Source organism: Bos indicus, chromosome 7, assembly GCF_029378745.1.
Source record: "Bos indicus isolate NIAB-ARS_2022 breed Sahiwal x Tharparkar chromosome 7, NIAB-ARS_B.indTharparkar_mat_pri_1.0, whole genome shotgun sequence".
Lineage (NCBI taxonomy): Eukaryota > Metazoa > Chordata > Mammalia > Artiodactyla > Bovidae > Bos > Bos indicus.
In genome coordinates, this window is record NC_091766.1 from 108,737,261 (window position 1) to 108,763,471 (window position 26,211).

The 26,211-nt window shown below is 39.4% G+C and overlaps 1 protein-coding gene across 3 annotated transcripts in view; it reads left to right on the forward strand.

The window, feature by feature from the left end:
- The window catches only part of MAN2A1 (mannosidase alpha class 2A member 1), a 211,974-nt gene that overhangs the window by 144,472 nt on the left and 41,291 nt on the right, over positions 1 to 26,211 (forward strand). For all 3 annotated transcript variants that reach the window (XM_019965504.2, XM_070794116.1, XM_070794117.1), the window contains exons 13-16: positions 10,010 to 10,175; positions 12,310 to 12,528; positions 13,249 to 13,371; positions 16,443 to 16,557. In XM_019965504.2, the coding sequence (XP_019821063.2) occupies positions 10,010 to 10,175; positions 12,310 to 12,528; positions 13,249 to 13,371; positions 16,443 to 16,557 (623 nt within the window). The remainder of the gene's footprint in view (positions 1 to 10,009; positions 10,176 to 12,309; positions 12,529 to 13,248; positions 13,372 to 16,442; positions 16,558 to 26,211) is intronic.

The following is a 26,211-nucleotide window of genomic DNA, read 5'->3' on the forward strand; positions in this document are numbered from 1 at the left end:
GTTTAGATTTCTGGGCAGTTCCCAATGTTTGGTACGTGAGCTAATGGGAAAGCCAAGTGTATACATGAAGCCTCCTGCGTATCCTCCAAGTGCTTTTTAGCCTCTTTGCCCGCGCAGTGAAGCTCCTCTAGGCTTTGTACTGGGCTTTGCATGGAACTCAGCCTTTCCTGTGCTGAGAATTGGCACAACCCAGAGTAGAAAATGGCTCAAGAAGGCAGCTCTCTTCTCTGAAATTCTCTCTTCAGTGATTCTCTGTTGCCTTCAAGCAAACGATTACTGTATTTTATCTGGTTTCCTAGTTGGCCCGTAGAAGTGAAAGCTCTTGTCATCAACTATGTTACCTCTGCTGGAAGTGGAAGCATCATTTATTGTTCATTTTCAATTTGGTGAAAGAAAAATCCTCATTTTCTCCACTTGAGTGCTTATATTTCTATTGACTTTTAAGAACACTTTACAGATTTCCTGAATTTGGTCTCCTTTTATTTTTTCATTCTTTAATCTCACTTTTTAATATAGAAAATGTTCTAAGCATTTTGTTATCAAATCTGTTACCTTTTACTTTATTGCTGTATTTTCTATTATGGTTAAAAAGATGTTTTGTACTGCAAACTTTACATTTATTTTTCCTACTTGTTTTCTATCGTTTTTTTCCGTCTTTAAGTTTTTGATTCACTGAGAATCAATGTTGCATTATGTTTTAGTGCATCTATTTACCATACGTCTTTCCATCTATTTGAAGAAATATCATAAGATTGTTTTGTTCCCTTTCTCCCAATAAGAGGATTTCATTGGGATTTTGGTTGGCAGTTGGCATAAATTCATGAATTTATGGCATAAAATTCATGAAGTAATTTTGGGAGAATTGTATATTTTACAGTATTTTAGTTTTCTCACCTAGAAAAGTATATTTCTCTTCATTTTTTATGTCCCTCAATAAAGCTCTGTCAGCCTCTTTGTATACATTTTGCTTATTTTGTGTAAAGTTAATTTCTAGTTTGAATCCTCTCCTGGTTGATTCTTAACCATGCTGCTGCTGCTGCTGCTGCTAAGTCATTCCAGTTGTGTCTGACTCTGTGTGACCCCATAGACGGCAGCCCACCAGGCTCCCCCGTCCCTGGGATTCTCCAGGCAAGAACACTGGAGTGGGTTGCCATTTCCTTCTCCAATGCACGAAAGTGAAAAGTGAAAGTGAAGTCCCTCTGTCGTGCCCGACTCTTCGTGACCCCATGGACTGCAGCCTTCCAGGCTCCTCCATCCATGGGATTTTCCAGGCAAGAGTACAGGAGTGGGGTGCCATCGCCTTCTCTATCCTGACTGCCATCTTTGTGTGTATCGCAGCACACTCTGTACATAGAGTGTACAGAGTCCTTACTACCTCCTCTCTTGTACTGAACTCAGCAATACTCAGCACAGGGACTGTGCGGCCAGTCACAGGTCTGTGACTGCACGTGGCAGGAGGCGCCCTCCTCTGTCCGTTCTGTGTTGCTTCCTAAAGCAGCCGGCCATCGCGTGGTGACTGCACATGCGTGTGTTCTGTGCACCCGTTTATCTCCACTGCCTCCCCACATCTTATCTGAACTCTTGTTGAAGGTGTCTGTAACATGTGTGGTTTTGTTAATTTCTCTCATTTAGATTTACGTATGCCTTACCTAGAAAAGCATGTGAGGTGGCTCAGAGACCTGGGTTGATTAAAACCTCCATCCCACCATCCATGTGATTTGTATACCAGGGTCCCTGGTCAGGACACCAGGAGGTTCTTGCAGGAGAAAGGAGAGATTTAATTGCTGTTGATATTCTTCTTTGTGTCAGGTCTCAGCCCTGGGATTTTCCAAACATTTTACTATATAACCCTAACTGCAAGCTCGTCTCCTGATTTTATAGATAAGGATCTTAAAGCCTCTCAAATTATATGTATGATTGTTGGCTTTTGAACTTGAATGTATCTGACTCCAGAGCTTAGGAATCACAGAACTGATTGTGATTTTTGAAGGTCTAATGTATCTCAAAAAGGCTTCTTTTTGGTTTTATAATATCTTGATTTTTATTCTGATGGCTATTATGGTAAGCATTATGTTTTAAAACTAGAAAACTAGGTGGACTATATGAATATAAGTTCATATTTAGAAATTGTAGTTTTTGTAAACAGGTAAAGCTATATATTTTCGTATTCAGAATAACTTAATGTAAAGGTTACTACTCTTTATATTATGCTCCACTAATGAGGCTATTTAGAGAAGTTGAATATATTGTTTGAAGTGAATTTTTTAATATGCTGTCATTGATTAATAATCAGACAGACTGAACTCTAGTTTTTGCTTTTATTGTTAACTTTCCCTTTGATCATGAATCTGTCATTGCCCTCATCTTTGCAGAGGGGTTAATTACATAGTTTTTCAATCATATCTTTTGAGGAATTAAAATAATAAAATGAAAATGATTTGATAAAACCATAAAGCTCCACACTAGTAGGTATTATTCACAAATGATAGAGTCTCCCCCCTGAGAGCCTTGTTTTAGTCATTCGTCAGCTATTTACTGAATGCTATTCCATGCAAGGTGCTGCACTGGGCGCATGAAGTACCAGCTACTTTTCATATAACCTGGTGTTTGTTTAATTGGTTTTAAACTTTACTAACAGGTGGCATTTTTCGTTTATGTCTTCCTTTCACCTCCATAAATGCATGTAATATTTTTTAATGTTTTTTAAAACTATAGTTAGTTTTTTAATATTTTTTAATATCGTTTGAATAATGTTTTTGACTGTTGTTTGAATATGCAGTAAGGTCATAAGATAAATGACCTTATATACTTTTATATACTTACATGTAAGTATATACTCTTATATACTCTTTGGTATATAAGATTTTCTATTCCATTGTTCTAGTTGATAAGTTTTCTTTCACAAATGTACTGAAATGTAAATAGCTTTTTGTTCATCCTGAGCTTTCTGAAGAGAGAATGTCTGTGGGGATCTTTGGCATCAGTGAAGAATCTGTCTTCACATCTGTGGAGTTTTTCCCAAGTAAATTTGGAGCTAAGGGAATCTCCACAGGAAACCCCATTTGTCAGAATGGTTGTTACAAGCATGTCCTGTGAGTCCAGTGGTCAGGATGGTGAGGGGTGAGGCTGAGTGCTAAGCCCGTTGGCCCCTCTAACCAGTGGAGTCTTGCAGCATACCTGACCTCGTGAACCTCAGCTCTCCTGACTGTGCAGTAACGGATGAAACGCTATGTCTTGTAGGTCACAAGTCTTTGGACTGAGCTTGGCGTACAGGAAAGCTCTGTGGGTGGTGCCTCCAGTGGCACTCTCACCAGGGGGCCTCTTCCTTCGTGCTGCCCTGGGTCCAGTCCTGGGAGGAGGTCCGCCTGGCCCTAGTCATTGGTTTATAGCAGGTGTTGGTTAGATCGGCCAAAAAATAGGACCCAGAGGACCACTGTTGCCTTAGCATGACTCGAATCATTTCTACAAAAGAAGTTAGGGACTTTTAAATAGACTCCTCTTCATTAGAATCTTCAAGCACAGAATCACATTTACAGTGGAAATCTAGTTCTTCATAAAATGATTCCCGATCTGACATGAACAAGCAGATGTTTCTCCTGCCCGTTTTCTCTCAGCCACGATAGATCATAGTCTCTCATTTGATTGGCAGATGACATATGAGTGTTCTGTCTGCATGACGTGAAGGTTGTTCTCTGTATATAGATAGAGACATGAGATAATTGCCTGTAGCCCCAAGTCATGGGGGCTGAGTGTCATAATGAGGACTGGGAAGCTGCTTGGTGACAGGCGGATTGGAAGCCAAGGCAAATGTAGGAGAGACTGGGGGGGAAATAGGTCTGAGCTTCCTATGCAGTTTCTTCCGAGGCAAAATAGAAATTAACTATTCCCCCTTTTCAGGTATATTACTGTTTTCTTTTGTCAGTGTGGATGAAATATTATTTTTTAATGAGTATGATAGTAGGAAAAAAGGAAAGATATAAGCATCTGAATGCAGAGTTCCAAAGAATAGCAAGAAGAGATAAGAAAGTCTTCTTCAGCAATCAGTGCAAAGAAATAAAGGAAAACAACAGAATGGGAAAGACTAGAGATCTCTTCAAGAAAATTAGAGATACCAAGGAAACATTTCATGCAAAGATGGGCTCGAATAGAAGCAGAAGATATTAAGAAGAGGTGGCAAGAATACACAGAAGAACTGTACAAAAAAGATCTTCACAACCCAGATAATCACGATGGTGTGATCACTCACCTAGAGCCAGACATCCTGGAATGTGAAGTCAAGTGGGCCTTAGAAAACATCACTACGAACAAAGTTAGTGGAGGTGATGGAATTCCAGTTGAGCTATTTCAAATCCTGGAAGATGATGCAAATTTGAAATCCTGGAAGTGAAAGTGCTGCACTCAATATGCCACCAAATTTGGAAAACTCAGCAGTGGCCACAGGACTGGAAAAGGTCAGTTTTCATTCCAATCCCAAAGAAAGGCAATGCCAAAGAATGCTCAAACTACCACACAATTGCACTCATCTCACATGCTAGTAAAGTAATGCTCAAAATTCTCCAAGACAGGCTTCAGCAATATGTGAACCATGAACTTCCAGATGTTCAAGCTGGTTTTAGAAAAGGCAGAGGAACCAGAGATCAAATTGCCAACATCCGTTGGATCATGGAAAAAGCAAGAGAGTTCCAGAAAAACATCTATCTCTGCTTTATTGACTATGCCAAAGACTTTGACTGTGTGGATCACAATAAACTGTGGAAAATTCTGAAAGAGATGGGAATACCAGACCACCTGACCTGCCTCTTGAGAAACCTGTATGCAGGTCAGGAAGCAACAGTTAGAACTGGACATGGAACAACAGACTGGTTCAAAGTAGGAAAAGGAGTACGTCAAGGCTGTATGTTGTCACCCTGCTTATTTAACTTATATGCAGAGTACATCATGAGAAACGCTGGGCTGGAAGAAGCACAAGCTGGAATCAAGATTGCCGGGAGAAATATTAATAAGCTCAGATATGCAGATGACACCATCCTTATGGCAGAAAGTGAAGACGAACTAGAGTCTCTTGATGAAAGTGAAAGAGGAGAGTGAAAAAGTTGGCTTAAAGCTCAACATTCAGAAAACGAAGATCATGGCATCCAGTCCCATCACTTCATGGGAAATAGATGGGGAAACTGCTGAGGTCCAGCCCCGGCTGATCCAGGGTATTCTAAGGGGAGACGGCGTTGGCGACCTATTCAAATGTTAATTAGAGATATAAAGAGTAATAGAATGAGGATAGCTCAGTAGGAAAATTCAGTGGAGAAAAGAGGCTGAGTAGCTTGGTTTACACAGAAAATCAATATAACCCGTGACGCCAGGTTAGCTCTGACCACGGAGGCCGCAGGCGCCCTCTCGAATAGCAGAAGGTGCCCCACCTTAGACACCTTCTCGAGTGGGTCTTAGAAGCCCAGGCAAATAAATGGTCGCAGAGGACCTCCGCGCTCCAGATGGAGACTTCAGCCAGAATGTGAAAAGAAAGAATGACATGGGGAGACCAAGCTCTGGTGAGCAAGGCCCGTAGCTTTATTTTCAACAGGGGCTTTTATACACTAAGTTACACATAGAGGATAATAGGGGATGCAAAGTCAGCAGTTTTTGATCCTTATCAAAAACCAGGGTTTCTTTCCTGCAAATTTATCGTATACAAATGGTTTAGGTGATTTACATCATCTTCTGGCCAGAAGGCCTATTAACATTTTATGCCTCTTGACGAAGACTTATCAACAAAGACTTATTTTCTCTAAGAGTAATTATTTTAAGGTTTGGCGCCATCTTCTGAAGATAAAATTGCATTCCTATAGGGTGGATGTGTAATGTGTTTACAACAAAGGAAAGAATTTATTACCTTAAGGGTCTAAGTTACTAACACCAAGGCCACTACTTATTTTTTCTACATACCAACTATATTAATTAATACACATTCAAGGATACAATTCAGGGGATGTGAAAACTTGGCAACAAACATTGGCTCATCAATGAAATCCTTTACTAGTTTATTCTGACAGTTTCTGACTCTCTGAGAGGCTCTAAGCTATTTAAATATCTTAAGCTTCCCGTGCCTCTCGAGGCTGGGAGACTGTAAACAATTGTATGCATAGCTGTAGGAGTCCGGGTAAACTTGTCAGGCGAGTTAGAGAGCTATCTGAGGGGTTTGGATTTAAACGTTCCTAATTGCCCAGGAACTTTTATTAATTGGAGCTGTAAGTTAACTCTTTGACAGAGAGAGCGAGATGATGGTAGGGGACAGCCCCCAGTAAAGTCAGAGGTGAGAGCACAAAGCAATAAAGTAGGCAGACTCTGGTTTTTTGGGGGTAGATGCTCGGGAATATCCAGGGGGACTCCTGAGGCTCGATCCCACCTTTGCGTATGCCGAGCCTCCTTCCTCATGACCTTTGTCACGAGTGGAATGCCTCACCGGCTCCCGACAGGAAACAGTGTCAGACTTTATTTTTCTGGGCTCCAAAATCACTGCAGATGGTGATTGCAGTCATGAAATTAAAAGACGCTTACTCCTTGGAAGGAAAGTTATGACCAACCTAGAGAGCATATTGAAAAGCAGAGATATTAGTTTGCCAACAAAGGTCCATCTAGTCAAGGCTATGGTTTTTCCAGTAGTCATGTATGAATGTGAGAGTTGGACTGTGAAGACAGCTGAGCGCTGAAGAATTGATGCTTTTGAACTGTGGTGTTGGAGAAGACTTTTGAGAGTCCCTTGGACTGCAAGGAGATCAGCCCTGGGATTTCTTTGGAAGGAATGATGCTAAAGCTGAAACTCCAGTACTTTGGCCACCTCATTCGAAGAGCTGACTCATTGGAAAAGACTGTGATGCTGGGAGAGATTGGGGGCAGGAGGAGAAGGGGACGACAGAGGGTGAGATAGCTGGATGGCATCACTGACTGGATGGACGTGAGTCTGAGTGAACTCCGGGAGTTGGTGATGGACAGGGACGCCTGGCGTGCTGCTGTTCATGGGGTTGCAAAGAGTTGGACAAGACTGAGCGACTGAACTGAACTGAACTGATGATAGTTTAATATGAAACCTGTTGGTTGCATTCATAATTGAAAGGTTTAAAAAGTCTCATGTTTGGAGATACTGGCAGTGTAACAAGTGTCTCACTACTGCACACAGCAGTGACAATGCAGATCTGCTTCATTTGTGGTGGTGTGCTTACCTGCCCCGAAGCGTAACTCACGTATGATTGTGCTTTCTCTGTGCTCTGCTTGAAGCATACATGGATAGGAGTTTGTGTGTCAGGCAACTGTGTGCTGTGATGCTCCTGAACGTGCTGAGAATCTCTAATTATGTGGAAAAAATTTTTTCTTAGTGCAGCATTATACTCATTATATACTCCATACACTTTGCTTTTGAATAGATTCCTGGCATGATAATTACATAATCATTTAGTACAGTAGAAACATCATTATGGTCAAATACTAATTAGCTACTAACACGAAACAAAACAGAACCTAGTTCACAGCATATTATAAAAATCTATTTATTACTGTACAAAGTGAAATATATGGTTAAAATTATTATTTGCTGAAAGTGTGAATCTCTTTCTTTCTTACCAGAAAGAATCAGTGTTTTGGATGCTTGCTGCCTAAGTCTCTCTGTTGGATGCATTGTATTTTATTATCAGATCCTTTATGACCAGCTCTGTGTAGTGGGGCATCCAGAGATTTGCAGTGGAAATTCTGGACTCCATTCCTAGGTCTTCCTCAGGACTTCTACAGAATTAGGAGGCTGGCCCAAGCCTTCAGCCTACAAACACAGACTACAGAGAGCTCTTCTCATACTGGCGCTGAGCCTCTGGACGTGTGGGGTTCAGTAGTAAGCCACTCGTTTCTGCTTTGCACGTCTGATGCTGGGCGTGAGCGATCCTTGACCGCCTTCCTGCCCTCGCGCAGCTGAGGGAGGTAGTGCAGTCTAGTTGGTAACGCTGAAGCCCCTGGCATTTGTGGCTCTCCAGGTGTGAGTGTGGCTGGAGAACCGTCGGGGAAACCTACGCTCCGGTAGAGGGTGGTGGGCGGGCACTCACGGGCTGGCAGATGCCTTCAGGGGAGTCTGCCCAGCGCGCCTCTCAGGGGCGGTGCTCTCCCTCTCCTTGCTTCATGGACACAGTGGGGTTTGGTCTAGGACTTCGGGGCTTCAGTGCGTTACCTAGAGTCTTGCTTTGTTTTGTCTTGTTTTTGACTGCATGCTTCTGATGCTCTTTTCTCAAATATACATGGGGTCTCAGTGAACGCAAATGACGTTACAGCTCGTCACCCTGAGGTATACTGCAAGTCTAAAGGAGCTAAAGACGTTCTTATGTTGTTACCTTTGGTATATTACAATACTGAGTCAATCAGAAGTGCTTCTCCTGATAACGTACGAGTCAACGTTTTATGGGTTTCACGCTACATCCACCTTTTCCTTTATCCTTCACTTTCGTTTTGGTCACTGTATTTATTTCCTAATGAACCATTTGCAATGCAGTTGAAATGTGCAGGACACGTGCTGCTCGACTCTGAGATGCACTGAGCAGACAGTGGTAGCTGGGACCCTGTCTGCTAGAGTACCTACCGGGTTAGAGGGAGGCGTGGTTGGCTGCCTGACTCTGTGCTCCTGAAGTTACGGGAGTGTACAGGAATGTACGTGAAAGTACAGGAAATGCCATGAAAGGGTTCACGAATGAATCAGTTGTATTGTTAGTCAGGTATCCTCTCTGAAATGCTGTTTCTTGTGTTTGAAGATAATATGTTGTAAATATATTATAAAGTAAAATCATAGGTCTTACAAAGAATGCATAATTCCTGAAGTCTGTGACGTGATCTAGAACGTTTCTGCTCACAGGCAAAGCCGTGAAGCGGTGAGGACCTAATGCTATTGAGGAAACCAAGGCTGTTAAGGGCTTCAGCTGACAATTATCTAAATATCAAAGAATCGAGAGAGAACTAACTGTAGGAAAAATGATTAAGACCTTGAATATTCTTAACAAATATAGTTATGTTTAAAACCATCATGTAAAAATTAAATGTTACTTGATGGATGTGTGCTAATATAAGGTGTTATTGGAAAAATTTTGCCAAAACCCCACTTCATTCTAAGAACTGCACTTATTTGCAAATGTTGCCTAAACTTATTTTAATAGTCTTTATTTCCCTTTTCTAGTTAAGTTCCAATCAATTTTTTTACCACTATTTATTATAAGATTTCAGCCTCTTATTTTAAGTGAATTTGCTTCAAATGATCTTTCTTCTGGGACCAACTTTCTGGGATAATAGGGACCCCTGTTTATAAAATACACGTGTGGCTGCATGTACAGCCATATATTTCACTGTGTGTTAGTCCTCTAAAGTGAATGTCAGAATTTTAATTGAAATTAATTGTGACTAAAATGCAAATGTTAAGGGATTCCCTTGTGGCTCAGCTGGTAAAGAATCCACCTGCAATGTGGGAACCTGGGTTTGATCCCCGGTTGGAGAAGGGAAAGGATACCCACTCCAGTATTCTGGCCTGGAGAATTCCATGGACTGTATGTATAGTCCATGGGGTCACAAAGAGTTGGACACAACTGAGCGACTTTCACTTTCACTTTCAAAATGCAAACAGGCAATTTATATATTTTTGTATTCAGATTAGGCAAGGATCAGGATATTGTATAGGGCTGCTTATTTCAGATTAATAAAACCATATGTACATAAGTCATTCTCTAGGACATAGAAATAGCGATAACAGTCCTGTTGTTGTCTTCCGTTTGTATAACATTCATTCTTAGAAAGTGAATCATTGTTTCATTGCCCTTTGTACAATGTGGTGTTTGTTGTGATGAAAATTGCCTGTTCTTTGAAAGTTTTACTGGAATGTTTCTGAAAATTCTTCTCCTTGGGTTGGCTTTATGCTTATCTGTGAGTTGAAATCTTACAAATAATGTGAAAAAAGGACAAATGTTTTGAGACCCCACTAGTAAAGCAACTGTTTTTACAGGTATCTCGTGGTCTATAACCCTTCAGAACAAGCTCGAAGCTCTGTAGTCTCAGTCTGTGTGAGCTCATCCGCAGCACAAGTGTCCTCTGCTTCAGGAAAGCCTGTGGAAATCCAAATGAGTGCAGTGTGGGACACAGCAACAACCGTCTCACAGACAGCCTACGAGGTATGCGCGCCCCATGCAGCGGAAGGAGGCACAGCCAGGGTATAGTTTGTAATGTTGCTGTTGTTAAGTTGCACAGTCATGCCTGACTCTTTTGGGACCCCGTGGACGGTAGACTGCCATTCTCCTGTCCATGGGACTCTCCAGGCAGGAACACTGGAGTGGGGTGTCATTTCCTTCTTCAGGGGATCTTCCCGACCCAGGAATCGAACCCAGATCTCCTGAATTGGCAAGTGAACACTTTACCGCTGACCACCAGGGAAGCCCCCCTCACTGGCCAGTGAAATGACTCTAAAGGAAAATAGATCCTTTGTTTTCCAAAGTATTAACATCTTTGTTAGTGTGTATATTACATGTTATTTTTAGTGCACTATGAGTATGTATATTGTTCATTTTTGTAAGTGTGTATATTGTAACTCTTTTCTGATTCCTTGTAAAATTTTGAACTTTTTTGCCTAACTCAATTTAATGAGTTGTAAGTATTGAAAGTGAAAGTGGAGAGTGAAAAAGTTGGCTTAAAGCTCAACATTCAAAAAATGAAGATCATGGCCTCTGGTCCCATCACTTCATGGGAAATAGATGGGGAAACAGTGTCAGACTTTATTTTTTTGGGCTCCAAAATCACTGCAGATGGTGACTGCAGCCATGAAATTAAAAGACGCTTACTCCTTGGAAGAAAAGTTATGACCAACCTAGATAGCATATTCAAAAGCAGAGACATTACTTTGCCAACAAAGGTCCGTCTAGTCAAGGCTATGGTTTTTCCAGTAGTCTTGTATGGATGTGAGAATTGGACTGTGAAGACAGCTGAGTGCTGAAGAATTGATGCTTTTGAACTGTGGTGTTGGAGAAGACTCTTGAGAGTCCCTTGGACTGCAAGGAGATCCAACCAGTCCATTCTGAAGGAGATCAGCCCTGGGATTTCTTTGGAAGGAATGATGCTGAAGCTGAAACTCCAGTACTTTGGCCACCTCATGCGCAGAGTTGACTCATTGGAAAAGACCCTGATGCCGGGAGGAATTGGGGGCAGGAGGAGAAGGGGATGACAGAGGATGAGATGGCTGGATGGCATCACTGACTCGATGGATGTGAGTCTGAGTGAACTCCGGGAGTTGGTGATGGACAGGGAGGCCTGGCGTGCTGCGATTCATGGGGTCGCAAAGAGTCGGACACGGCTGAGCGACTGAACTGAACTGAACTGAACTGAAGTATTGAAAAGAAGATAAATACCTCCTTCTAAATAACTGGATACTTCCAACTTTCATTGCAAAGATTACAGTAATATCCCAATAAAGAAAGACTTTTTAAATAAATAAGATGCTTCTTTTCTAAGATATAATTATGAAAAAAATGTCTGGGTTCAAGTCTTAGGTGTTTTGGGAAAATGTCTTGAAGTATGCAGTGTTAAATTGAGCGCCCCCCGTCACCGGAAATGTTGGACTGCTAAAATTCAATGTATAAACTGTATTTCTGAAGACACAGACAAAAGCTAAGGATTCTAAAAGAGAATTAAAAGGCATTGCTGGCTGCTCTTACGAATTTATTATCCTTTAGAAAGAAAAGAAACTATGATACAGGTTTTGATCAGATTTTACAGGAAACCCCTCGCCTCGAGATTGGAGCAGAAGCTCCTGAAAGGTTGGATCATGTCCCTTGGTGGGTGCCTCCTCCGTGCCTGTTCAGCATCTGCTGGACCTCCCAGGCATTGATGTCTGGTATTGATGAACTAATATGCTTGATGTTTACATTGTTACATTTATCATTTTTCATTTTGAATGTACTGAATTACCATAGTGTTGTACAATGATTCCTAAAATCACTGTCACGGTAAACCCTTACATCATGGAGCATTTCCCCATCTGAGCATCCATTAAGAGCACTGTGGGACAATTGAGGATGGTCACATAATTTCGTATATTGAATAAAAGCCTTAATGTCTTTGATAGTCCTACCCACTTGAATTTACTAGGTTCCCTAGATAAATAGAAATGTGAATACTCCACCCATAAGTTATAAAAACATGGAATAGTATTATATTCTTTCTTAAACGTAGTAGTTGCTTATTTGTACTAGAAATATAGTTTCCTTTCAGTAGATTGCATTTCTCTTTAATAACTTCTCTCCTTTATCTTTAAAGATATCTTTTCTAGCAGAGATGCCACCACTGGGACTGAAAGTGTATAAGATTTTGGAAACATCAAGTTCAAATCCACATTTAGCCAAATATGACCTATATAATGGTAATATAGCAAATGAAGGAATTTTTAACATGAATAATATAAAAAGTGCTCAAGAAGCTATAACTCTAGAGAACTCCTTTATTAGGCTGCGCTTTGGTCAATCTGGGCTTATGGAGGTATGTTCCAACTAGTTCTGAAATTTACAGAAGGCATGTCACTTTTATTATAACGTATGTAGATTACCTGTGTAAAGTGGGAAAAGGGGACACAGGTTCTGGAGGGAAGGATGGAGAGCTGCGTGTACCGTCCCCTTGTGGTCCGCAGCGCCCACTGCTGCTCACAGGTGTGGTCTGTGAGGTGCCGCCCCGTGGACTGGTTGGTACTCGTCCACAAGATGAGTATGCAATTGGTGGCTATTTAGAAATGTTTATGGAAACTTTGAAAGTAATTAGACTGAGTAGATTTATGCCTATTAAATCTAATAAGAAAAAATGAGTTTATATTTGGCATATCACTTTAATTTTTTTTTAATTAATTCACTTTCATTGTACTTCACCAAAATGCTGCTTCATGCATAGTGGAAATAAAAATAAATTCACTCCTTTACTACAGAAAGTTTGAGAAGTACTGGTCTAATGTCTTAATTTGTATATGTCTTTCTTCTTTGGTGAAATGTGTTCTTTTTGTTCTATTGTGGAAGTTTTCAGTCCTGAGGTTTTAAGTATAAAATTTGGAGTGTTCATCCAAGAATTGTGAATATTACAGGCTGAATGTTAATCACTTATAAATCTATCACAAGGTAATTTTTTAAAAATAGACATATGCATGTAGCTAGACACAGTAAGTTTATGTCTTAATACTAACTTATACTAAAAAAATTTTTTTTTTATCCTTAGGAAATGCTAAATAAAGGAGATGGTAAAAGTCTTGAAGTGAAAGTACAGTTTTCCTGGTATGGAACCACAAGTAAAAAGGATAAAAGTGGTGCCTACCTCTTCTTACCCGACGGGGAGGCCAAGGTGAGAGCTGATGCTCGTAGCAGTGACTAAGCACTTACTGAGAGAGTAGTGAGGAGCATACTAAATGCATCTCAATGTTATGGTCGTCTATTAGGAATAGATGAATTAGCTCCACTCATATATCATTATTGACACTTAGCAATTTCTAGTTGAGTGTTAGGTGAACAGTAATTTCTCAGTGTTGAAATTCAGTAAGGATGCTACAGGGGACAAGTGCTCTGTATGGAAAGAAGCTAGATTTGATTTGGGATTAGGGTGCTGCTGAGTTGTTACGTACCTCTGTGGCATGGCAGAGATACAAACACAAAATTCCTAGCCGTGTGGGAAAGATAGATTGACCACTGAGCCATTTTTCTTCTTAACATTTAGCACTTTAAAAAACAAACAAAGAAAGTGTTCTATCCTGACTGCACATTTAATGCAGAAAACTGAAGAATAATATTTGCTGGCTATTCTGCTGCTGCTGCTGCTGCTAAGTCGCTTCAGTCGTGTCCAACTCTGTGCAACCCCATAGACGGGAGCCCACCAGGCTCCCCCGTCCCTGGGATTTGCCAGGCAAGAGTTCTGGAGTGGGTTGCCATTGCCTCCACCGGCCAGCTGTTCTACAAGCCCATGAAAACCTTTGCCAATGTTGTATTTTTACCATATTTTATTCTGTGTGTATCATGGCAACCCACTCCAGTGTTCTTGCCTGGAGAATCCCAGGGACGGGGGAGCCTGGTGGGCTTCCGTCTATGGGGTCGCACAGAGTCGGACACGACTGAAGCAACTTAGCAGTAGCAGCATGTGAATATGTCTTGTGTTTCATTGTGACAGTGCTCACAATCTCATATGCTCTTGGAAAACACATTTTAATACACACTTCTGTGATTTAGAACTTCAGCTGTAGGGTGAACGCGATCTGAGAGTCTGATGCGTTACATGGTGACTAGCTGATAGCACTGTGTTGGATTATTGATATTTGCTAAAAGAGTAGAACTTAAGTGTCCTCACAGTAAAAAAGTGTGTGTGTATTATATATATATGTGGAAGTAAAGAATTTCCTGTTGTTGCATATGTACATTTTACATTTTCTCCCAATACTTTATTACTGTAAAATTGTGATAAGCTTTCTTTGTACAGTGCTAATTATTTCCTGAGAATAATTTTCTAGAAGAGTCATTTTGTGTGTCTGGAGCCTTTTAAGGCTTTTGACATATAGATACTACTTATCTTCCTTGCCTCTCTAGAACGATACATATTCATTCCAGCAGTGTGTTTTTGAAAGTAGCTATCTAGCATACTACTCTAAACTCTGAGAATTAGCCACATTACATACTTAACCTATAATAACAGATGAAAAATATTTTACTGTTATGATTTTTGTGATTATTAGTAAGGTTGAACTGTATAATGCTTTTATTTATCTTTCATATTTCTTTTGTGAGTGTCCTATTTAAGTTCTTGGCCATTTGTCTACTGATATGACTTGTGGATCTATAAAGATTTTTTTATATATTATAAAATTAATCCTTTTTCCTATTTATTGAAAAATATGTCCTCAGTGTATCACTGAGTTTGTTATTTTATTTTTCTGTTATATTCGTTCTTAATTTTTGTGTAGTCAATTTTGTATTTTTTTCTTTAGAGTTTCTTCCTTTGCTTTTACACTTACACCAACTTTCTCCACTTTAAGATAAATTAAATATTCTGTGTTTTGTTGCCTAGGGTCCTGTCTCCTAAAAAAGTTACTTTTGCTCTAGAAAAGCCTGCTAACCAAAATCAAATATAGATGTTAAGGGATTGTTTAGGTCATGCTCAGAATTCTAGTTATTTGTTGTTTCTGTTTTTTTTAATTATTGAGGAATTAAAGGTAAGCTATAGATCATAGTAGACATTTCAGGATGAGCAGTGGATCCTAAATATAAGCTACATCAGTGTTTTCTCACTTAACAGCTTTTGTCATTACACAGGTATTTTGTTTTGACTGACTTAAAAAAAAAAAAACTATGCTATAGAATATTAAACACAGACAGTTGTAATTACTATTTTAAAAAATTATTTTATGTTTAAATAACTCTAATATTAGATAGTAGGAAAAAGAGAATCATCGTATGTTTACAAAGAAGAAATAAAAGAACACCAGGGAAAGAGACAGCTGGGTGTGCCGGGAAAAGGTGGGGACCCAGACATCCCCATCCTAGTTCCCACCCTCCTCCACGCTTTCTAGCTGTGTGGTGATTAGGTACAAGAGCTTTGTTAACTGTAAAGCATTATAGTAAATTCAGAATATTTTTCCTTAACCAAAGAGGTAAATATGGAAGAAAATTACACAGCACTGAAAATCTTGTGCTGCATTGCAGACTAGCTTTGCATGCTGCTGTTGAGCCTTCTAAGATGTGTAATACTTACAATTCTTCATAAGTGCTTTAGATTTCATTTCTTTACCTATGTATAAGTTATAAGTTTTATTCCCATAGTTTCTTGATTCTAGATTCTAAATAATGAAAAGTAAACCAGTGGTTGCCATAGTTTTTCCAGGTTTGTAAGTTGGCTTCATATCTGCTTAGTTCTTTGAAGTAACAGGGCAGTGTGCTTTATAGAGCAGTGAGCCTGGCTGGGATTGAGCCGTGTTCTGAAGCCTGCTTCCAGGTTGTTTGAGATGAGTCCCTGTGGTCCTTCCAGCCACATGCTGCAAACCCTGAACATTAGGGGGCCGTGGTTATAATGTTTGCCTGGGAAACAAACGTCACTGCTGTAAAAGTATTGCTCTTTCTCATAGATAACATAGGAACCATATAGAAAAATTTTAATTAGAAATTTTTATGGCAGGGAGAAATGTTTGTAGATCTTCTAAACCAATCAAGTTGTAACATTTTTATTTTCTATTTTCAGCAGTTTTTGTCTAATGTAAAACCGTATATTCAATTTTTATAGCATGTGCATAGTCTGATACCTTATAAGGTTTGGTTTTCACTTAATATTACCAATATCACATGATATGTATTTGCCAATTTGGAAACTATAATAAACATCCCTTGGAAAAATTAAAAGCCAAAACATTTTTCTTAAAAATGTTATTTCCTCTTCAGCCTTACGTTTACACAACACCACCCTTTGTCAGAGTGCAGCGTGGAAGGTTTTATTCAGACGTGACTTGCTTTTTTGAACATGTTACCCACAGAGTTCGACTGTACAACATACATGGTAAGAAAACAGAGAAATGCAGTTGTGAAACATGTATACTGATTCTTGAATTCTTGCTTTTCTTGTGTCAGTTTTAATAATTTAGCAATTGGTTTTTGAAGATGACACAATCATCTGTCTAAACTTGACCTCATACTCATCATATGACTTTAAATGCTGGTATTTTCCCTTCAATAATCAAAAATGGTCAAACACTTAACTCCCTACATATACGTGTTTTTTTTTCTTCTGTATATCTTCTTGTTCTAGGGGGTTCCCTGGTGGCTCAGAGGGTAAAGTGTCTGCTTGCAGTGCGGGAGACCTGGGTTTGATCCCTGGAGAAGGAAATGGCAACCCACTCCAGTATTCTTGGCTGGAGAATACCATGGACAGAGAAACCTGGCGGGCTACAGTCCATGGGGTCACAAAGAGTCAGACACGACTGAGCAACTTCACTTTAACTTTTTCTTTCTTATTGCAGTATTTGTCATAAGTTGTGAGCTCTTTTATCAGATCTAAAAACAGTATAGTATTTTTTATTTTAAGAAATAGAAATTATATCAAATGTGGCTTTCAATGAATGGATCACTGACTACCTTTCTCTCTCTCACATACATACAACCTGCCTCAAATACAGAAGTTATTGCCATAGTTAACATTATTAGACTTGAACTTTAGAAGAAAAATATTCTACGCTCATTCTGTTTGTTTACAACTCATTAGCTTGCAGCATATAAAATCAGACAGTTTATTACTTTTAGCACAGTATTGAAGTAGCTTCTTTGTTAATCAAGTGGTAAGAAGTAGGCCTTTGATCTGTTTGGAAACTGAACTGTGACCAGTAGCACTGGTTTTTCCATACGATTTGAATGGACCTATGGTTCCCAGTCTCAGAATTGTATAGTTAGGTTGGTTGATTTTTAATTCACTGTTTTTAGCATGGAGTACCTTTCCAACCACACTTTTAATCCTAGTAACCAGACCATTTACTATTGTATCAAATCTTTTAGTAAAAGACCTCATAAAAATGCCACTTTAAATGTTTTGTTGCTGTAAGCTAAGATGAAAAAATTAGAAAAGGAAAATATTCTTTCCCTGAATCTGTAGACAGGTAGACAAAAAGTGTTTCAAAACAAGTAATAAAATATATGGGCAGGCACTGTTTACTTTTTGGGTATTATGGGGAAGCAAAGGCTACTCTGGGCTTCTGTGGTGGCTCAGCAGTAAAGAATCTGCCTGTCAATGCAGGAGATGCGGGATCCATCCCAGAATTGGGAAGATCCTCTGAAGAAAATGGCGACCTCCTCCAGTATTCTTTGCCTGGGAAATGCCATGGACAGAGGAGCCTGGCAGGCTACAGTCCATGGGTTGCAAAAGAGTCAGACACGAATTCACAACTGAACAATAACAAAAGCCTACTGTGTTCAGGGAATTTCTTATTTAGCTAAGTTCAGTTTTCAGATTTCAGTGTTTGACTTTGTTTTTAACTTTTTTTTTAACTTAAAATCTCATCAATGCAAAAGTCTAACGTCAGCTCAAGTTTATCCCACGCACTGAGACATCTAGAGGCAATCTAAGGTCTGGGTATTTATGTTTTAATTATTATTTTTGTTTTGGTAATACTCCAAGTACCCAGTAGAATTTCAGATATGAACAGACTTCATTATGTGACTTCTTATGTGATATATTTTCAGGGTAACCCATGATTCATATGTTGAATTAAAAAGTAAAAGTTCTTCTAGATGGCAGGGAAAATCATACTAGACACTAACTTGGTGTCTTTTGCAATTATCTGCAAACACTTTGAAACTACAAGAAAGTCTGTAGTTTTGAAATAATCTTTGAAAGATTTTAAGTCAGAAGCACTGTGTTTGGCCTTCGTTTTGTACCCTTGCATAGGCCATTGTTTAGCATTTGTGAGAGCCCTACAATTCCATCTTCAGCTATAGCCACAGGTTTCATCTTACGGATATAAAGTAGCATGATCACACAGAAGGTGTGCCTGTCTACTTTTAAATTTGCGTAAAATGACTGTTTTTTGATGGGGAGGTTCTGTCTGGAATCCAGCACGGTGCAGCCTCGGTCCAGACCTGCTTGGTCAAGCGTGGTTTACTGTTGCTTGTCATCAGTTATTTTGAGAAACAGGCAATGTCTCGGAGTGGGCTTCCATGCTGGCTCAGTGGTAAATACAGGAGAGGCAGGTGTGATCCCTGGGTTGGGAAGATCCCCTGGAGAAGGAAATGGCAACCCACTGTGGTATTCTTGCCTGGGAAATCCCATGGCCAGAGGAGCCTGGCAGGCTACAGCCCATGGGGTCGCAGAGTCAGACACGACAGAGCGGCTAAGCAACAACATGTCTCAGAGTAAATGCTGAAGCAGCTCGTCAGAAAAGTCTAGCTTCATGTTCCAGCAGGTGTGTCTGCTTAACTGCTTTTGCTTTTGTTTAATTGCATTTGTTCACCAGTGCAGCTTCTGAGTTTTCTTCGTTTGTCCACAGGATCTGGGTCTCATATCAAAGGGTGGTTTCTCTGAACTCAAGGGCCCTCTTCCACTTCTGTGGCTGTAGCTTAGCTTGCTGTCTTGCTTCAGCAGCCAGCTTGGAAGTTATTATGCTCCACCTTGGCCTGTTTGCTTAGCCCAACAGATAGGCACTCCTCAAAACTAAGTAGCTTGTCTTTCCGCCTCTCCTCCCCTCCTGTCCCCCACTGAGCGGTCAGAAAGGCCCAGGGGCTAATGGGCCCTTAGGCAGGAGCAGGGCAGGAGATGTCACCAGCTCCCCACCCGCCTTCCCTGCTCTCCAAGGTGGCAAGGCTGGCTCTGATTAGTCAGTTAAGAAATAGAGGTTGTTTTGAACTGGGCACTTAGAGTATTAGCATAACAAAAATAATAATTAAAAAATAAAAAGAGCTCAGATTGCCCCTAGATGTCTCAGTGGGTGGGATAAATTGAGCTGATGTTAGATTTTTGAAGCTTGAAAGCAGGAAGCTTCAGAAATTTGTGTGAAATGACAGATAAGTTAGATAAAATGTGATTTTAAAGTGATTCTCCAGATGAGCTTTACTGTACTTGCTTGGACTGAACCTGAAACCAGCATATGTAACTATTCAAAGTCAGATCCATCTTTCTTTTTACTGTTTCAAGCCTAGAGCATTTTCCCCCCAGCAAGACTGTGGAGAAATGGAGATACTATATCACCTGAAGCTCTTTCTTTCAATCTGTACACCCTCCCATGTTTGTATTTGAGACCCTCTCAACGTATTTCTGTCCTGGAAAAAAAAAAAAGAAAAAGCCCAGTTGTGGAGCTGGAGCCTTTTCCTGGTGGCCTCTGTTATCTATTTCTATCTATCCTTGTTTCATACACTGCCGCAGGAGGGCACAGGTTGTCTGGATCCTGTCTTCATGGGTTTTGACTGAATCACTCACCCAGACCTGTGACTGAGATGTGAAATCTTCAGGGAGCTTTCCTCTCCAGGTATTCCCGATACCTGAAGAGCCCTTGGTTATGTGGCGCTCAAGTGTCTGTACTAGGAAACGCTTCTCGACTTGAGCCTCGTGCAGGACTCCTTGTAAGCTAAGCTTCTGAGTAACGGATCAGAATGCGTAGACAGACCGACCTGATGTTTGGTGCTACGAAGACTTCAGCCGACTGCCATGCTTTTGTAAACCGACTTTGGTTTAAAATTTCTTAAGATAACAGAAATATCTATTATTGAATTTAACTTATGGATCTGTTTTCTGACGTAGACGAATTTCCCCTTTTAAATTGAGAATACAGTTATTTGAATGAGTATTAATGACTAGAGCTTGTTGTTAGTACTAAGTTCAGGATCCAAGAACAAATGGGGGCTGAAGGAAAGGAAACTATTAATATTTTATGATTATATATTGTAACTATTAGTTTACTAAACCATTTAATCATACAAAAGACTGTCTTATCTCTCAACAGCAAGAGTAAAGAAACAGAAAATGAGTTAATATTATGGATTGTCTTACTGAATATCTGTTATATTAAACCTTTCAAATTCTGTTTACTTGAAACATTCTTTTAAAAACCTAAGGTAATGCAAACCTGAAAAAAATATATTTAAATTCCTCAAAATCTTTTTTTGTTACTCTTTGATTCTTCTCTCCATAAAGTAACTTTTGCCGAAATTAAGCTTTATCAGAAAACAAAGTCAAGGACAAAAGTCAAGCAACACTTCCCAAATTACATAAACTATGTGGTCATTATTGATTTTGACACAAACTGATTTGGGAGGCCTGGGTTCAGCCTGGCTTCTGGTTTGTTCTTGATCTGGTATTTAACTTCAGTTTCTCTATTTGTGTTCGCTCCAGATTCTGAAAATAATAAGCAATACAGTTTAAAGTCTCTCCTTAACATCATTTAAGCTATTAAAAACACTGTGGTTTTATTTTCATTATTGTTCAGACATCATATTCAAAAAGGTTCCTAGAAATATTGAACTAAAAGAAATCTTGTGTTCATGAGCTTTAAAATCTCCAAAAGATCAGAGAAATTTCAGAGATTTCTAATGAGACATCATGCTTTGCCTCATAAAAGGTTAAATAAGAAACCCTTTTCATAGTGACCATAATTTAATGAAATGCCCTTTAAGAGCATTCCATGATTTCTAAAATATTCTTTTGTTTGTAGAAAATAACATTTTTCTGGAGGAACAGGTGAAAGAGGTAGGGATTCATTTTTTATTGTAGTGTAATCATCTTTCATTAAACTGAAACTTTTAAGTGTTACCAAATATGCTACTTTAGCTTTTATCATTAAGCTTGGATTAGAAGATAGAATATGATACAAGCCAAAAACCCCCCTGAGTTATAGTAATTTGATACTTTACCGGCACCAAAAAATGCCTGTCTTGCAGCGATCATCAGTGAGTGACACTCACCGGTTTAGTTTCGCTTGTCTTCGGAGCTGTAATTATAGACTTTGGAGCCCTCGTTTTCTGACATCAGCCGCTGCTTTGAACTCTTAGATTGCGGTTGGTTGCCAGTGTGTCATGCACGTAGTCACTGGCACTCGGCTTGGGTCTCAGATCTGTTATAATATACACCTGCAAGGCCTTTCCCTCCCTCAGAACTGTGTTCTTCTAGGCAGCTATTTGTGAGTGAGTGAGTATGTCAGTGTAAACCATGTTTAAACCCTTAGGAGAAATATCTAAAATGCAATACGTTTACCTGTTTTCCACCAATCATATTATAAAAGTGTAGCATGTAATGGATTTTGGCAAAGAAAGTACAGAGTAGCCTGGGGGTAAAATGTAATGAACTGCCATCAAAAAGTATGGAAGAAAAGATTTTCCTTTGGCTGAAATGACTGATAATTTTATTCCATGGGCATATTTGGTAATCAAAGAGAGCTTGCTTAGTTTTCCTTCTGTTTTGAATATATAATCTAAATGGATTCATAACATGACCCTTAACTTTCAGAGAATCGAAATGAACTTTATCCAGTTCAACATGTTGAGAGAGTTCACACTGGGAATTAGAGATCTGAACCTTTAGTTTTGCCTCTAAGCAAACTAGAATGACTTTGGTTTGCTCTGTAAGTTCTTAAGAGAGAAAGACCGGATGGTCAATTAGGCATCACCATCAAGGTGTCTTCACAAGACTTATTTTCACATGGAGCTTCTTTGGTGCTTGGCTTCTTGCTTCTGAATTCATTTTCTAAGGATGCTTGAATCTGGGGCCTCATCCCTGGAGTCCTTGCACTCACGAACAAGGTCTCAGAGCTTCGCTGAAATTGTTTTTATTTCCATAAAAAGATTCATGAGGATATTAAAATGGCTTGCAATCAATTTCTCATTTTTCCCAGGGCTACATTCCATATTTAGCTTGATTTAAGAGTAAAAAGCATTAAGTATGTTATGACTAGGCAGACTTAGGTAATTAAAACATTTTTGGAATATCATAATATGCAATTGACTGCTAAGGATTTTTTTTTTCTGTTAATTGGAACTTAAAAAAAAAATGAAGTAAGTGGCTATGTGTTGAATCTGATTATTCCCTACAGGCATGAAAGGGAAGGTTATTTTAAGGGACTATACACACATTCTGGTTGCACAAATTCAGAGCTCACAGGTTATCTTGGGGGCTGTTTGACGGCAGCTGCTGCACTGAAGGCATGGCTTCCTAACAGGAAACCGCATCATCCTCCACAAGTGTGTGCCGAGCTCAACGGAGACGGAGGGGCCGGGGCGGGACGCCCAGGGGCGCATGATGGTCAAGAGCCCAGGCCGCAGGGACAGCCAGGGCCCTCCAGTCCAGCCCTCACACCTGCTTCATTTGACCTTGTGCCGGTTATGACCTGCACGGTCTCCGTTTCATTATCCTGCAAACGGTGACAGTAATAGTCTTCCCCAGAGTGTTGGAGGTAAACTGAGCTAATGTACACAAAGCCCGGCACATACTGAGTGGTGTATCTCCTTCACAGGTGCAGGCCCAGTTACACAGTAAGTCATGGGAGGTTTGGGGAAGTTGGGGAAGATTTGATTTTAAAAAGTGAGCTTTTGAGAGGCTTGGTCTTGGAGAAATGTCATTTGAATGGACAGAAAGGAGGAAAAGTAGATCACAAAGTGTAAAGTGGATTTGTTGAGATCAAATTCCCTTGTTCTTATAAGAATTTGAAGAATCTGTGTCCTTTACATTTTTGCAAGTTGACATCTAGTTTTTCTTTATACATTTAAAATTTTGCAAAGGATGTTATATTTGGCACATTGTAAATATTGCCATTTTAAAATAAGCATAACCAGTGCATAGCAGTTTGATACTAAATCATGCATTTTTGAAAAGCCTGAACAAGCCCTCCTTAACAGTTAATTTCATATCATTATTTTCTCCTTGAATTCGTGTTTCCATTCTACTTCCCCCACCAAATTTTACCTCAATATAATACTTTATACTTAAGAGTCTTCTTATTGGTCAACTTTTCATTATTCTTCTGAAAGATATACACACATACACACACACATATGTTTTAAGATTCTGTCATCCTAAAACTCAAAAGTATTAAATTTCTTTGAGATTGAGTTATAAAATTATTACTAATAGTATGTAATTGATAAAAACATATAATTAATATATATATACCATTTTGATAATTTATTTTATAAACTTTAATAGAAATATATATATTTTAATGATAGCATGTTAATATTTATTTTTTTATTTTTTTTAATTTAAATTTATTTATTTTAATTGGAGGTAATTACTTTATAATATTGTATTGGTTTTGCCATACATCAACATGAATCCACCATGGGTGTACATGTGTTCCCCATCCTGAACCCCCCTCCCAGCTCCCTCCCTGTACCATCCCTCTGGGTCATCCCAGTGCACCAGCCCCAGGCATCCTGTATCCTGCATCAAACCTGGACTGGTGATTTATTTCTTATATGATATTAAATATGTTTCAATGTCATTCTCCCAAATCATCCCACCCTCTCCCTCTCCCACAGAGTCCAAAAGACTGTTCTATACATCTGTGTCTCTTTTGCTGTCTCCCATACAGGGTTATCATTACCAACTTTCTAGATTCCATATATATGCGTTAGTATACTATATTGGTGTTTTTCTTTCTGGCTTACTTCACTCTGTATAATTGGCTCCAGTTTCATCCACCTCATTAGAACTGATTCAAATGTATTCTTTTTAATGGCTGAGTAACACTCCATTGTGTATATGTACCACAGCTTTCTTATCCATTCATCTGCTGATGGGCATCTAGGTTGCTTCCATGTCCTGGCTATTATAAACAGTGCTGTGATGAACAGTGGGGTACACGTGTCTCTTTCAATTCTGGTTTCCTTGGTGTGTGTGCCCAGCACTGGGATTTCTGGGTCGTATGGCAGTTCTCTTTCCAGTTTTTTAAGGAATCTCCACACTGTTCTCCATAGTGGCTGTACTAGTTTGCATTCCCACCAACAGTGTAAGAGGGTTCCCTTTTCTCCACACCCTCTCCAGCATTTATTGCTTGTAGACTTTTGGATCGCAGCCATTCTGACTGGCGTGAAATGGTACCTCATTTTGGTTTTGATTTGCATTTCTCTGATAATGAGTGATGTTGAGCATCTTTTCATGTGTTTGTTAGCCATCTTATTGAGATGAATTGTACCTTTTGTATCCTAAATGTTTATGCCTTCATTGGTGAATGTTACTTATTGCTAGAGTGAGATAAGTTTCAGCTTTTATTTTATTCTTATTTTTTGCTCTTATAAATTTAAGGCAAAGGAATGTTGAAAACATAAATAAGTAGGTGGGAATAGAAGGAGTTTAGTTATGGGCATGTTATCTAATTCCTTGAATTCCTTCTGAGTTATGTTCCATAAATCACAGTGATCTATTGCCAAACAGTAATCAATTATATTTAATGATCTACTGTCTGACAACGTTATTGGGTAACCTTCAATTTTGTTGAAAACCAGCAATTGGAAACTGTGTGTTTTGCAAAAATCTTTGTTCCTAGTCATTAAAGTTCAGTCAGACACCAGTACTTTAATTGTTCAGCTCCACAGGAGTTAGGGTGGGTAAGAGGAATGCGGCTGCCTTTGTTTTTGTGTGTGTGTTTGTTTTTTTTCTTTGGTGGGTGGGGAAAGTTAGGAGAAGGAGTAGTCAACGTGTGGTTAAAGAGGAAGAATCCCATGCCTGCATGGCAGGTTTGTCTCAGTGAAATCTGATTTTCCTCTCTAAAGGCAGCTTGGAAAAGAGCATGTTTGTGAGGACGGGAGGCAGGCCACTCCAGAGTGACTGTCGGTGTGGAGGCAGACAGACCATGAGATTCCTCCAGCATTCCTCCCTGCCTGCACTAGACCAGCCCAAGCCTGTAATGCAGGTCACGAGCTGTTTATGCACCTTCTGGGAGGAAGCCAGGGTTAGTGAGACCGATTCTGTTTGGGATTTGAAAGAATGTTAGTGATGTAGGTGTTATGTTCCTCCAAAATGAGGCTTCCAAGAAAGCGTGTTGTTTTTTAAAATCAATGTTTATTAGAGGGAAAAAAATAAAAAGGACAGCTTCCTAGTTTTGTTCTGTGTTTCAGTTATTAGGGCTTTTTCACCCATAGCATACTTAATTGGTATAATCTTTAACCAGAATTTGCAATCTGTGTGATCAAAATGTTGTACCTTTCCTAGTATGCATTTACTTTTTGCATCATTTTGAGAGTTCGTGGAACGAAAAGCATAAAATGTATTGACTAGTGCCGAGCTCATGACAAGTTGGTCATAACAAGTAGGGGTAGTTATTTATCTCCTGCTTTATGAATGAAACACAGTGATGCATTGTCACTTTCTTAAGTTTGAGTCTTGGAGTGAAATTTACTAAACTTTGTATTCATGAAAGCAGATGTTAAAATTTTCACTTGTGGAGAAATAATCAGTGTGAACATTTACAGACCTGGAAATCACCAAGTACCTTAGAGGATAAGTTAGATCTTGTAATGGATGATAAGTTGAGTTAGTCAACATGAAGAAAAAGGTCATCTGGTTGTGGGAATTACTACCATTTCTATTCTTGGTACATTCAGATAGGAGTACATTTTTTTTTTAATATAGTAATGATAATATTTGCTTTAAAGAAACATCATCTCCATGCTGACCTACTAAATTTATCATCATTGTGAGAACTGTCATTTAAATGTATGTGCCTACCTAAGCAGTATGTAT